At 48.5% G+C, this 14,870-nt stretch overlaps 1 protein-coding gene across 7 annotated transcripts in view; it reads left to right on the forward strand.

Moving 5' to 3' along the window:
* NfI (Nuclear factor I) overlaps nucleotides 1–14,870 on the forward strand; it is a 51,930-nt gene that overhangs the window by 18,359 nt on the left and 18,701 nt on the right. For all 7 annotated transcript variants that reach the window (XM_089594619.1, XM_089594620.1, XM_014359235.2 and 4 more), the window contains exons 3-4: nucleotides 10,683–10,874; nucleotides 10,987–11,170. In XM_089594619.1, coding sequence (XP_089450745.1) covers nucleotides 10,683–10,874; nucleotides 10,987–11,170 — 376 coding nt within the window. The remainder of the gene's footprint in view (nucleotides 1–10,682; nucleotides 10,875–10,986; nucleotides 11,171–14,870) is intronic.

The raw sequence follows: 14,870 nt of genomic DNA on the forward strand, positions 1-14,870 counted from the left end.
TTATCTTCTCCTCCGCAGTTTTGTGACTGGCTTCTTGAACTCGGGGCTTGATGCAGTCGTCGACTGTTACCTTGGAGTGCGATAAAAAGTGTAAGCGGAAAATCAAATGGTTTTCGGACGACAATCGTGTATGATACATGGTTCGAGATATTTGCATGAAATTTTAAGTCTTAGCTAAGTTTGCATTGTAGTCAAAATATTTTTGTAAATAAAAAATATCAGGCTTACGAGTGCTAAATCGAAGAAGATGGCAAAATCTTTTATCTTTTTTGTTGTTCTTGGGTTTGATTATAAAATAGTTTATAAACAAATTTTGCTTGAAAACGACTGTACAATTTACTATAATCCGTTGTACGAGAAAACATTACATTCATGCGTAAAGTCTCAACGAACGTGGGTACCTTTAAAACATTGTGTTAGTAGAAACAGTCGAGTTTGTTCAGACGATCGAGATTTTGATCGATTATGGGCTGTATTGATTTTACTCGTGTTTTGTGAATTCAGGATAAAAGTATGGCCCAGAAACCGTCTATAAATATGAGTGATTCGTACCTCATAAGTATAATTTTCAAAACATACTGGTAATAGTTTAAAAGTCGTCAAGTAGTAATACACCCCTTTGGTCAGACGTGGTTATTTTTTTGAAAAAATGCCTCTCAAAAGTAAAAATTTGAACCAAGCACTCGACCGTTCTTCAAAACAATATCAAATAAATATCAGCGCTCGCACGAACAAGCAAAACTCGCGAGTGAGCCCAACTTGGTCGTACACATGTACGAGTATACATACTATATACCCCAAGCGTAGATCAGACCAATACGGCATGCACACGCAGTGAAAAGATACAAAACAAAAACACCCTCGAGTTTATCTCTCTCTCTAGAGGAAGAATAAGAAAAGAAAGAAGAAGCCGTGCTCTCCACGTATGTGTATGAGCTTTTCTCTCCCTCCCGCGTTTTTTCCCCCCGACGCTGCAGCAGCGGCAACGGAAATGACGAAACGCGCGTTCGCTCGTGTACGACCGCCCTTCCATCCTGGGGCCATAAAGCCGCCGAAAAATAAGGGTACATCCGCAATACAGTGTACCAGCGGGTAGGGGGTGGTGTAGCCGTGGAGATATATTATTCTTTCCCTCCTTTCTTTTCCTCGCGCACTGCATGGGTACTTGTCTGTACGGAAAAATAAGAAAGACGACGTGCACGGGCACTCCACGCCAGAGCGAGAGAAAGAGAGAGACCCTCGAGGGTCGTTATACCGTGGGCCAAGGCTGTTGTGCGGTGCTTAAGTAAATTGTGAGGATGTTTGTTCCGGCCGGCGCTCGAGTGGACCGTGAGTCGCGACTATGCGAATTTCCCCGGGATATAATAGACGTTGGGATGACTCGAGCTTCCACCCTTTGACGCGCCCATTGTTGTGGATTGATTCTCTTACCATCGTCTCGAATTCATCCGCTTCTTTTTTTTCTTGATGAGGACAGTGAAGCTCGGAAAAGCATCTCCGCGAGTCATTTTAATCAAAGCCCGACACGTCCCGGTCGACAACAAACGCGTGGCATCAAACTCTCGATCCCGCAATCCGGGCCCAAGACGGCACAACTCAAACACGAAGAATAAACCAGCGCTTCGACAACCGCGAGGTCATAGCTCGACCAGAGCGAGGGGGGGGGGGTGGCTGGCGCGGTGGCGGCAACATCCAAATGCGCGCACAACACGTTTTCCCTCACAAAGAGGAGACAAGCTTCTCAAGTAGTCGAAGCTCGTCTGCAAGTAGTAGAAGAAATGGAGGCGGAGGGAGAGGAGATGTCTCTCTCTTCTCCAACTGCGAGGCAATATTTACAGCGGCGACGGCGGCTTTATGCAGAGGAGCGCACCCCCCCCCCCCCGGAATTGCCTATAAAGAAATCCGTTCGAGTCCGCTTTTGTTCGCGTCATAACGCTGTGTGTGTAAAATTCGCGAGGGGGTGCGCTCACCACTCCCGTATACACGAGAGGGCACCTCCGCTGTTATACACATTCGGGCCGACTGCCAAATTAATAAATATATTTCCAGACTCCATCCGGCCGACCTCAGAGGAGCTGCTGTTCTCTTCTCTCGCGCCTCTTCTGTCGAGTATCCACTCCCCGACTCTCGCCCATAACTGCCGTAAATTCCGGATTGACGCCACCCCCCGGCCACTCCATACACGTCCCTCTGTATATTAATGCCTCCCACCCCCTCGGCACGGCGTCTTTGCTCTATTTTATGTATATCCGCGAAAGCGATTTTCCCTTATCTCCCTCCTTTCTTTTTCCCGGCTAAGATGGTTACATGGCGTATAGGTGCGTCTCCACGGGGACTACGACTCCGTGGATTATTCTTTGGAAGATTCGAGTGGGACGCCTGTTTGCACTGCCACGTCGGTATTAAGAGGGAGGGTGTCTTTTGCATTTTGAGGAGCCCACGGAGTGTAGCGTAACAAAGCCCGAGGGTATTAGCTGCCAAAATGTATGATTAGGATACTTGGCAAGATATACCTGTTTGATTGTACATTATGCACGAGGATTTTACGGGCTCGCTTTGACTCTGTTGTGTGCACCGAGGGCTTGCTGCGATGCTTGCTTCACTCGTTGGAACAACCGCGACAATTTTTGAATGGGTGAGAATTTTTAACCGAATAGCATGCAATACGAGCACATCACAATTTAAATTATGCTTTTAAAATGCGTTGAATGTAGAAAGTAACTATTTTCCCACCCTGTATCGCGGAGGTTCGATAGAAAAAAGTGAAAAAATGAGAGAAAGCTCGGCGAAAAAATGCGGTCGGCCACAAAGGCGCGCCGAAAAGCCACACACATGCGCATTAATATCCAAATTAAATCACGGCGCGTAAAAAGAAAGGGAGAAAGAGTGAAAAGGATCGTTTCCATCAAACGGCAGTGCCGCAAAAATAAAAACCTGATGCTCACGTACAAAGAGGGGGGGAAAAAAAAAAGAAATCCAGACGCATCAATCGAAGAATATCCATAAAGCTCACCACCAGTGGGAACAAAATCAGCGCCAGTTTATTGCCCTTCGACCCCTAGCTAGTTTCCTCTTTCCCCCGTTTCTCCATATCCGCATAAAAGCCAAAGCGGCAAAACGCTTTCGTGTGTATATAGGCGCGCGTAACGCTGCAAAGCTCGTTGCTCCTCAGTTTCAAAGGAACGGGCCGTGTAGGTATAATTTTCATAGGAGCGTATGCCCACACGACGTTGTTGTCCTCGTCGTGTGTTGTAGATGGTCACGTACACGTATACGTGTGCCTCCAAAAGGTAATACGAGGAGGGAAGGGGGGAATGGAGTGCCGAAACGAGGCCTGCAGCTGAAAAACCAAATCGATAGGCGCATAGCTCTCGAGCACACACATACACGTATCGTGGCCACGAAATACACATAGTGTGTGTTGAAGCTCTCGCGTATATATAAATCGAGCTTCGTGGCTCTCGGTTACGCTCACCCACACGGCCGAGAAAATTACCACGCGTGTGCGCGCGTCCTCCGAATGTCGTTCGAGCGCATTTTTCTTCTTCTCCCTTTTTTTTTTTTTTTTTTTTCATTGTCCTTTGCTGTGCTCCGACTGCACCGCCGAGAGAGTTTTAGAGGCTCCGGTAAGTGCGCCCGTAAATTAGCCATCCGGAAAACAACCGACGGCTCGGCTAATGACGCGCGCGGAACTAAACTCACCAAAGTGCCCTGGGGGAAAAAAAAAGCCGGACGCCGCTGTAGGAAAATATTTGTCCACTGCATGAAACAGAGGGACGTGCGGCGTCAACATTCGATCCCGCGGGTGGAGGAAAAGCGAATGGGAGACGGCGCACCAATGAGGCTTTTGGTCCTCGGGAAAAAAGGGAACCAGGCCCGGGTCGAGTCAACAAGCTGGAATTTTTTGCCCCGTGCACGGTTCGCACACGTGGGAAGGGCTGTTTTTCAAATTCAAAGTCCCGAAGCTGGAATCCGCGTCTCTATACCGCTATGGTTGCTGGTTTTGGAGTTAAAAAAAAGGGGGGGGGGTGCCACAGCCGAACCGACGAGCTGGAAGAGTCGGCGCGCGGAAAACGCGGAGCGAAACTTTTTTCGGGCGCATTCCCCTTTCGCTCCCTCTACGTTGTGGAATGTGATGTTAATGAATTTTAATTTAGCTGTGTACCGGTCGATGGGCGCAAAGAGACCTTTTCTGCGAAGACGGTAAAACTAAATTCCAAGCGAAGCGCGGTCATCTGGAGCTCGAAAATAAAAAGGAGTAGCTGATGTAGCAAAAGTTGAAGAAAAAAAAGGAGGGAACAAATTAGAACTCGATTGAAATCTTTCCATCGAGTTATCGCGTGGTGCAAGGGTCGAAAGCTCGGAGCCTTCGGAATGTACATCCCTCGCGTGCGCGCACCCATTATGACTTTTGTACCTCGCGCCGTGTTTCCCCTACCTCCGGCAAGCCGCCGACTGCCAAAGATTCGCAAAAGTTAGCCGAAAGAGTAAAAGGGCGGGAGGGAGGGAGTAGGTGAAACTTTTGTTTACGTGTACACACGTGCAGCCGCCGTTCGCCAAGACGAGCCACGTGGGTGACTTTGGCCGAGGTGGCAAGCCATTGCTCTCTGTGTATCGCGATGATGCTCCGTTACACGTGTGCCAAGTGGGGGCAATATCGTTGCTTCGAGTTTGCAGGCATGTGCGTGGCCGGAGCTAAACGCTCGGGTGGTCGAGCAATGCACTGGAGTTTTGGGGCTCCTGAAAAATTCATCAGCCACGCAAGAACTTGTTCAATGATACTGCACGTGTATTCCTTGATAACAGGATAAAAATTCCAAAACTTTTACTCCAAGCTGTACATGTATGGTATGCTCCCTCGAGAGGGCGAGCTTTCACCCACATTCTGTTTACTATCTTTCGAAACGGCGCAGTTACGAGGGTCGCAAAATTTTACGGCGGCGTTCAACGCCCCGGGAACACACGATCTCGGAGATTGTCAACTCGCAAGTCGAGTGTGTGTGTGTCTCTCGGCTCTTTCTTGTTTCCTCTCTGCTCTTTTTCTCCTCTGGTGCTCCTTGAACTTGATCATTGTTTTTTTTTCCCCGTTGAATTTCTTGCGATGAAAAAAAAAAAAAAAAAAGAAGGATTCAAGAGATCCCCAAAAACTCGAATCCGATAACTCACCCACACCCCTCGCTCCCTGTCCCGGAGGACAAAGTTCATGAGGAGCTTTTGTTTTTCCGCGTCGCGAAGCGCGGAGCTAATGGATCCAATAATTCACAAATTCCCCCCTTCTCATTAAGGAGCACCACAGCACAAAAAAAAAAACACCCACCCACACTCGGATTCGTCGTCTCGCTCGTCCCTGCACGCACTCTTTACTCTTCTCGTGCCGGCCGCGTAATTGAATCTAAATATTAAGAGGCTCTTCGGTGAGCCCCGGCGCCGTCGCTGGTCCCTCCTTGATTTTTCCCCCTGCAAGGAAAAACTTTCGAGACGCTATCTTCGTTATCGCGCCGTTCTCCCCCTCCCAGCTGTCCTTGTGCTTGCGACGGAATCACATCGATTCCTTTTTAGTCCCCCCCCCTTCTCGTTTAATTTGCTCGCTGTAAAAGCCCGGGAATTTTCCGATTCCATCCCAATCGAGTTAAATGAATTCAAGTGGCGTATCTACCGATATGAATTGACCGACGAACGATTAATCCTCAAATAACCGCTTACGGAGCGACAAAAGAAAAAAGAAAAAGAATTCGAGGGGCCTCGTAAAAATCCACACAAACTCTCGAGAGTACGCATAAAAGCTCATCCTCCGCGAGGCTGGCAATAAAAAAACGTCCGCGGGTCGATGCTGAAACGCGTTTGCAACAATAAGGGGGATGCGCTGTGCTCCGAAATTACGACCGCGTTTTGATGGCACCCCGTGCAATGTACCCGGAAGCGGTGTAATATTTTAGTTTACGGCGAGTAATTAGTCGAGCGGAGTGAAAATATAAATGGAGCACGGGACTACATGGCTGGGATTAAATTGTCGCGCTGACCGAAAAGCTCTGCTCGCGCGCGTACCGTGTATTGATGGTTTTGTAGGAGAGTTTTGGATTTTCCCAATTTTCGCGATCAACTGGAAATTTATCGCCCCTCCCTGGATCGAATTTGCAACGAGACTGATGCGACGTACCGGTGGAATTACAGTTTTTGACATTATTGTCGCCGTTCCATCACTTTTACGTAAAAACTATTCTGTCTACCCGCCCCATCGCGTAATGACAGCCCTCAAAACACAATACAAAAACAAAGTCACGTTGATACGAAATTTAAAAAAAGTAGCAAGGTAGGTTTGGAAACTGCAGCCGAGCTGAGCCGAGTCGAGCTACAAATGCAGCGCTTTATTTTCCGCGCTTTAAAATAGCCCGCGCGCGAGAAGGACGAAAAAACGACGAGCGAAAGGCCGGGGGAAGAAGTGTACCGTGTAGCGCGCGTCAGAGACGGCGTGCACATGAGCCGAGAGAAATAGATGAAAAATGACGGGGTGTGTGCTGCTGATGAGCAACGGACGACCCGAAGAATAGAGAAATGTTTCAATAGGCGCACCCTCTTTTTTTTTTCTACTTTCCACATCCAGCCAGACGATAAGAGACTTTTCCGAGGTCGGGTTTTCGGTCGACGCGCGTTGCAGTGGAAAATTTTTTTTCCCGATCCGATGCAAATTGCTTCGACAGCGCTAACAAACAAATCCCCTCGGTTGAATATAAGCGGAACTTTTCATTAAGCCACCTCGAGTCGAAACAAGAGTAAAATAGGCACCAGCGCTGTACGTATACGCGTAATACGTGTACAGCAGCGAAGGAGAGGAAGAGGAGGAGCTGCGATACATCCAAAATAAATCGGCGTGGCAGCTGTTGCGTCCGCGTTTCGCGTGTGATGTCAGCTCTCGGGGAGTTGCCGTCCACCTGGCCGATGGACGAAGACAGCGACTTCTCCCCCCCCCTCCTCGAGGGTTTTTAATTAGGAATTTCACTTAGCCCCCTCGGCCGGGGTATAAATATTCACGCGGCCTATTTTTGTAATTGAACATTAACGCGTGTTTTTCCCTTGCATCGGTCGAGGATTGATTTAGCGCGTCGCGCATCCACAAGCTTTTGTCCATAGACAGGGCCCAACGAATTGCCGTCGCACCGTTGTAAAAAATAAAACGCATTTCGTCGCACGTACACGCGATTTTTCCAGATAAAAATCAACGGCACGAGCTCGTAAAATGATTCATACACGCACGGGGGCGAGGAAAAATAAGCAGAGAGAGAGAGAAGGGTCGCCCTACCAACACCTCGGCTTCCCCATAAAACAGGACCAGAAGGCAGTAAAGGGCACATTCGTAATTGCCGGTGGGGAGGTCGGTTGCATCCGAAGGCAGTCAACGGCAGCAGCGACGCGGCCATAAAAGATCAACAGCCTGGAAAATCCTGGCGCATCAATTTGCAAAGAAGAAAAAGCAACGACCCTTAGCATACACAGATAGAATATACGAAATTCAGATTTCCGGGGGAAGAGGCCGTCGCGGTGCTTCGTTTCGCTTTGTTTTTCCCCGAGACGTCTCGCGTATATATTTCTCCCCCCGTCCCCCTTTGTCTCGTAGACACGTAAGACGCTCGAGTTTTTCTGGAATTAAGACACCAAGGGATGATCGGTCGCCGTAGGTGGTATGTACACCCGGATCGAAGGAGTAAGAAAAAACAAGGGGGTGAGAGGGGGTTGATTAAAAACACAAAACCCAAACGCTATGAATCAAAGCTCCCGCGATATTTCGCTCAAAACGTGTATTACATTACATTCGAGTTACACGCGTCACGGGGCGTATGGCGCACCCCTTCGGTCGGTGGGAGTCGCTGCAGAGTAAGCTCCGTACGAAAGTACGAGGAGACGCTGTCTATTTTTCCCGACGATGTTTTTGCCTGATTACACGGGCTCGGCGGAGTTGGGGGTTGGGGGGAGGGGAGAAAATATCGCAAGGTAAACCGCGTCTGCGGAGAAATGAGGGCGAGGGAGGAGGGGAAAAGTATTATCTCCGCCGTTTGATCTGGAAGACAAACGTCGCAGGATGGGGCGGACTTATTTTCCTCGTAATGCGGAGGATGATATATTCATGCGAGATGCAATAAAACGAGCGGAGACTCGGTCTGCGGATGATGCTCCATGGGAATTTAATTTTTGTGCTCGCACACGGGGAGATCGAACGGCTTTTGTCATTTCGCGGCGGCTGCATGGGACGGGGGACGCGTACAATAATCCAGACAAACTGTCCTCGCTATTGGTTTTGCCCTCCAAGATGCAAGATTCGAATCGCAAGGGCCTCTTTGCTCATTGATTTCAGAGCCGGATGACGTCATTTATTGGCGGATCCAAAGTGAACTTTGGGAGCGACGATTTCCTGCTGATCGTGCAAAACACTTGCTAAAACATACCGATTCCACCGCGATACGAAGAGGACGAGGAGCCTTTCGAAGGATAGGGAAGGGGTAAAATGAGGGAAGAAAAGTTCATTAGCCGATTGTAGCCAACGGTACTCCAAGTACCTACGAACTTTAGGCCGAGCGTCCCGCGGCGCCAGTGATGTCAGCAGCCCAAAGTGAGAGAACTGCAGGTCGAAAAGTAATTACGGGCCTCTTTGTACGTAATAAGTAATTGCCGCTCCTCTACACGCGATGTGCGGCCTCTGTCCCCTTCCCGCTCTTTTTTCTTCTTCTTTTTTTCCCCTCTCCTTCGCTCCTCTCTTCATCGGGTCGGCGCGATATTATTCGCGTCACGTCCGTGCCATCGCAAGCTTCCGCGTCGTAAATGCAGAGGTCGCGGGCGTGATCTGAAAAGCGTAATCTTCTCCCGAGAGGAGGTGGACAGATAGAGGCGCTGAAAAGGAGCGAAGGAGGAGTGTACAACTGGCCGGCGCGACGCTATATAAATATTGCAGCCGGGACGGTCGAGTCGTCCGGGAGAAATGATTATGGGCGCCCTTTGCCTCTCTCTATCTTTTTTTTTTTTTTTCTTTTCTTTCTCTCGCGGAGAAAGGAAATTTATCGGTGAGTCTGCCGGAGACGGCGCGGGAATTTTGAACTCGTTTGAAGGGGCGAGGCGGATCGTTTTCAATTTCTCTCTTGCACGTATCCATACACTCCCGATGATCCACGTGATACGAGCACACGTACGTGCTCACCCATCGAGACGCAAAACCAATCAATCGCGTGGAATCTTGGTGCTGGGACACGCGATTCGACCGTTCGTCCGTAAGTGGGATATACCCCCGTAATCGAGACCGGTAAATCAATCGGCCAAAACACACGGTGTATACGCAAACGAAGCAAACTAACGCCCCTGGTGAGGTGGACGTAAACGGTTGTCCTTCCTGTATATACACAACAAAAGCTCGCAATAGTGTTGGGGGATATTTAGGCAAAGTTTGTTCTTTTCCCCCAAACATCACCCGGCACGTGTGCAGGTGTACATAATACACCCAACTGTAATCATCCGGGTGGGCATCAGGTGAATTGCCATTGTTGCTGGAAGGCTCGTCCCGTCGTCCGGACGCGCAACGCCCGAACTTTCGCGTAACTGTTACTACCCTACGTATACGCAGGATGGAACGTAATTTTAAGCTTTTCCTCCCCCCTCTTACACTCGTTGCATAATGAAGCGGTCGTAGGTATGCGCAAGCACGTGGTACATACATACAGTAGTGATGGTAGGGCTCTATTTGCAATTCTCGATGCTCGGGAACTTTTGCGCCTTGATTTTATCTCCCTCGAGCTTCCAAAGTTTGCTTACGGAATCGTCTGAGCTGGCCCCTCCTCGCGTATACAGGGGATTATTAAATTTTTCAACGAACGGCAGCGCGAATATTATTCAACGAGTGCGCCCGAGACGAGCGTGCGCGTGATCGTCGGCGCCGATTGTCTAGCTTCCCGGAACGCACTAGGCCCTCCGTTCCACTCATTGGCTGCTAAATCACGCGCGCAAGCTAATTATAATACCGAGAATCGATGGATTTGCATGCCGAGTGCACATTCCCGAGCGCATATTTTCCTTTGCGGTATACATACCAAAGCAGTATAGAGTTTAGATATTTTCGTCCCCCTTCATCCTGGCGTGAACTTGCCATTCATATTCCATAAAGCTCCCCTGGTATCCACGGCATTCCTCAAGGACCCGAGTTCTCGTTGCGCTTGTGTATTCCAGCTGGAGTGCGTTCGGCCCCGCGATCCGGCGTGCACTGCATAAGCTTTTCCGATATCTTGCAGACCCGGTCGTGTGGAATCGCCGTGTGGATGCCCATACGTACGCGGGCGTGGGCAATGTGGGACGTATGCGCGACGTCGCGCTCTTCGAGGTGAGAATACGGAATCGAGGGGGGGGGGTATGGAAAAATCGATCGTAGCTTTCTCCGCTGGTCGTGCCTGTCCTTCTGAGCTATGGCTATTTCGCTCTAGGTATCAACAATCGGTAGCTCCTTTTTTTTCGAAGCTGGAAAAGTCGCTCTTGGTGCTAGTGAAAAGCAAAATTGAAACACTTCAAACGTACGAAACTTTTAGGGGGTGTAAACGACCCTGGCTGTCCCCAGTTATAATGTGAGATTTTAATTAAACTCGCCAAGTGTTTTGTCGAAGGATAACGAAAGGAGGGAGGAAGAAATGACCTGAAAATGTTCAATTTTGCAGAACGAAAAGCTGGAGGTGAAACAGAAATGGGCGTCGCGGCTTTTGGGCAAATTGCGGAAGGACATTACGCAAGAGTACCGGGAAGACTTTGTCCTGAGCATAACGGGCAAGAGGCCGGCCATGTGCGTCCTCAGCAATCCTGACCAGAAGGGTAAGATGCGGCGCATCGACTGCCTCAGGCAAGCCGACAAGGTGCGTGGAAACTTTTTCTTTTTTCCATTTGTAAGGTGTCATAGGAGAAACAAAGGAAAAAAAACAAATAATAACAATAATAACGATGGTGTGTTTTTGTTTGTTGAAAAAGGTATGGAGATTGGATTTGGTGATGGTGATCCTCTTCAAGGCGATTCCATTGGAGTCGACGGACGGGGAGAGATTGGAAAAGACTGCCGAGTGCGCCCAGCCGGGCCTTTGTGTCAACCCCTACCACATCAACGTCTCCGTCCGGGAACTCGATCTCTACCTCGCCAACTTTATAACCAGCCACGGTATGTTCTATACGTCTCATACTTTATTCACATGATCTTTGCGGAGAAAAGCCAATTTAAAAAGCGCGAACGGAACTAAATATAGAAATGTTGGGGGGGGGGGAAATAAATAAAGGTGGCCCAACGCACACGACGCTTTCAACAGGTAGCCGCACGTTAATACGGTGAGCGTATAAAAATGGTATTTTCTGCCAAAAATAACACGCCCGCTCCTTTGCCAATCAAAAGCACGGCCAGCGCTCGTGGCCACGTGTACCCCGAAAGGACCCCCACGTGGTCCGCCGGCTCCTGGCTCGAGTCGCCGCTTCCCCCAAGACAACAACAACAACAACACCCTGGCCAGCGGACTTGGACTCGTTCTCGTCTGCTCGAGCCAACGAACTCGCGAGGAAACGAAAAGGAGAGCGGCGCGTCGCTTCATTCATTGGTAGGGAACGAGCGGGCCCCATTGAGCGCACAGTTGGTGCGTTATTTGGGCTTCGGTTCAAAGTCTCGCGAGGGAACGGCTGCCAATTCGCTCGGTCCCCCCATGCCAGGCATGGCCCTGAGCCCAGCTGTTGTGCGCACATACCCACGTTCGCTCTGCCACTGGCTAACACGCTTTTACGCCCACGCGAGTTGCGCCGCTTCCAAATTCCAGCCGGCTGGCGATGACGACCTTCCGAGTGGCCTTGGAGAGCTTTCGCTTTCGCGATCGGTTTGCTCCACTTGGATGTCGCGATGGATTTTTGCAAAACGAGAGATGCAATACGAGCATCTCGCATCAGACTCGTGGCTGTTTCAACCCAAGATGGACGTTTAAGTGTTTGCGTGTTTTTACGAAATGGGTAATGACATCAAATCAATCGGGTGTACCTGATAGGAAACAATCCAATCGATTGTCTAAAGAGGATTCATCTTTTAATGCACCACATGGAGAAGATTAATACAGTAATTTTTACGGTAACACTACGGTAAAAATTACTTTGAAGAAGGGGGTAATTAAGTGACGTCTCAAAAAATTATTGTAGTTCTATTCTCCGTACACCGATTGAATTGCCACTGAGACTCTTATTAGCTCTGGAAACGCGTGGATCATTGGTGAATCTTCGACAGCTAGATCATCACCAGCGGTTCAAAGTTCGCGTGAAATTTGGCGTGCGTGTGGGGTATCTCTAGTTGAAGCCGGCGCTTTGGCAGTTGCACGAGAGCGCGATCCAACGTTTACGAGCGGCCGGTCGCAAAAATTGGCATCCAGGAGGCGTCAGAGCAACAAAAAAGCACGCGACGCCAAGACTTGCCCGCCAGCTGGTACTAACGATCATACACGTGGTGTACCTGTACACGTGTGAAAACGCGTGACCCGAGATAAACGCCTTTGGATCTTGGCAATGATCTGATTCTTTTTTTTTTTTTCTTTTGTAGAAAACATCTTTCGTCTGACTCGTCATGGATGTTACTACTGACGGTCGGCCTTTACTTTATTTTTTTCGTTACTCAACGAAATTAATAACTGCCACTCATAGGACGCCACGTATATAACTCGTAGGTTTGAGAGTCGATAAAAATACGTGTTTGACGCGTCTTTCATCAGTATAGCATTAAATATAACTTCGGGAGCTTCAAGCGCGCAACTCCGCTACCCTTCGTGTTGGCCTTGACGTTGCCAGGGAATACATTATATTGGTTCTTAGTCTGTACATTTCAGAGGCTGAGCTACGAACTATACATTATGCTGATAATCACCCCACGATTCATATTTACCTACACATGTCACGTGAATAGAGAGACGGCGTGCCTACTGCTGAATCATCTTACCCCTGCGTTCTTTTACCCTGTTTAAACTCCAGTCCTGCACATATCATTCATATGTATAGGAAAATACAGTCGTGGTCTGTTATTAGAAGTACACTGAGAGTAAAAAAATTATACTGTGCTAGAATGGTAATCTGATGTCATTCCGTCGTTTAGGGACTTTTTACTTTTTCCAACCTAATTTTTACCATACTCTGGACAGTAATTTCTATTCTACAAACAATAAAATTCACTTTTCTTACAACAAAAATTACTTACCATTTAAAAATGATTGTTCAAGTGTTAAAAAAGGAGCGTCATTGTCAATAACGAACCAAGTTTACCGATATTGGCCGGATAAAAATGTGAAGAGTATCAAACACCCGCAGTAAAAAGATGCGTGCAGCGAGACTCCGCCCCTCGGTCCCGGAATTAGAAACCCCTTGATTCAGATCTGCCAGGGCACGCGTGAGTTCCACATAATTAATCGCCACCGCTGCGCCCGTAATAGCAGGTAGAAATGCACCAAAAAGTCCCTCTTTGAAAAAAAAAGTCCCCCCCACGTTTTGGCGTATAAACTCAACTGGCACCCAACCGGCTTAATTTGGGCTCCCTTTCGCGGAGGGGATTTTTTAAGGCGCGGGTCCTGCGTTCCGGAAAATACGCGTCAGCGGACGTTAGCGCACCTGACACTTCCGTGCGTACGGGTACTCTCTGTTCCTCGCGAGCGCGCGCTCGTACGCTAATTTAACCGTGTCAAGTTTCCGGGCCCCCTCGCGCTCCGTTGAATCTTGATTTTTTTTTTTTTTTTTTTTTTCTTTCTAATTTAAGGAAGGTTCTCAAGCTGTACTTGATGCAGTAGGTATAAAGGTGATGGTGGTGCGTCTATTGAAAATCTGGTTGGAAATATGTCGCCGACGAGTTTTTAATGGTGCACTGGAATGTTGTCGAGTGCCGGTGTAATTGAATTTAGTTAGATAATTAGAAAACCGCCAAGTAGAACGAGTGAAAATAGCCGACCGCTGCGCGCGGGGACGCGGTTCGCGAGACTATAATTGAAACGGATGTTACCCTGCACTGTGGTCGGGGTTTCGCGTAACTACGAAGCCACCACTCGCTCAGTACAATATTTTTAGTTGCTAAACGTGCGGCTTTCTCGATAAAGTGTAAATTGTCGTTGCTACCGATTTATATGTAACGCATCGTAGCAGCTCAAAAAAAAAAAAAAAAAACAAAAAGGAAGCCAAGAGGCACTATTATAAGCGGTGTGCGCGCACCACAAGCACGTCGATTTCTCGTGCCCGCGTAAAACAGATAAGCCATCGGAATTAATTCAGCACTGGCACTGAAATGCCGATGGCGAGGTGCGCGCGATGCATTTTCACCGATCGCGCCTTTTGTTATTCCACAAACGCCCCCTTGGAAAACACCTTTGCAAGTGTGTGCTTTTCGTACGAGAAAGGAGACACGGGCTTCGCGAGTCGCCTCGCCATCAATGGCCTCCTTTTCGGAACGCGCGATCGGGCTCTGATATATATATATACTTATTTGGGTGTTCGCAAAGTACCACGTGCGCTAATTGCTCCTAGCTGGGAAACGCTCTGTTTTGCGGGATGCTAAATTGGTCCCCTAGAGCTCAAGATTAATCGGGCTCTTGGCTTGCGAGATATACCTGGGGTACATTTTTCCAAATAGAGTATACAGTACAGTTGTACGGAAAAAAATAGATCGGGAAACGAAAGAAGTATCTCTACACGAGTATACGCTCTCCGAAATAAATCGCGTGGCATCCGCGGAGGCACGAAAGTTTGTATCAACTTAATCTTAATGAGACCGAAATAGCACTCCGCTTGGAGAGAGGGATTTTTCAAGCTCTTAATCATCGATTTTTGTTCGGTGCCCGTATAATTTTAAGCTCAGCTGTCGG

The sequence above is a fragment of the Copidosoma floridanum genome, unplaced genomic scaffold, assembly GCF_036245765.1.
Source record: "Copidosoma floridanum isolate Cflo_tuat_1 unplaced genomic scaffold, Cflo_Japanese_pri ptg000021l, whole genome shotgun sequence".
Lineage (NCBI taxonomy): Eukaryota > Metazoa > Arthropoda > Insecta > Hymenoptera > Encyrtidae > Copidosoma > Copidosoma floridanum.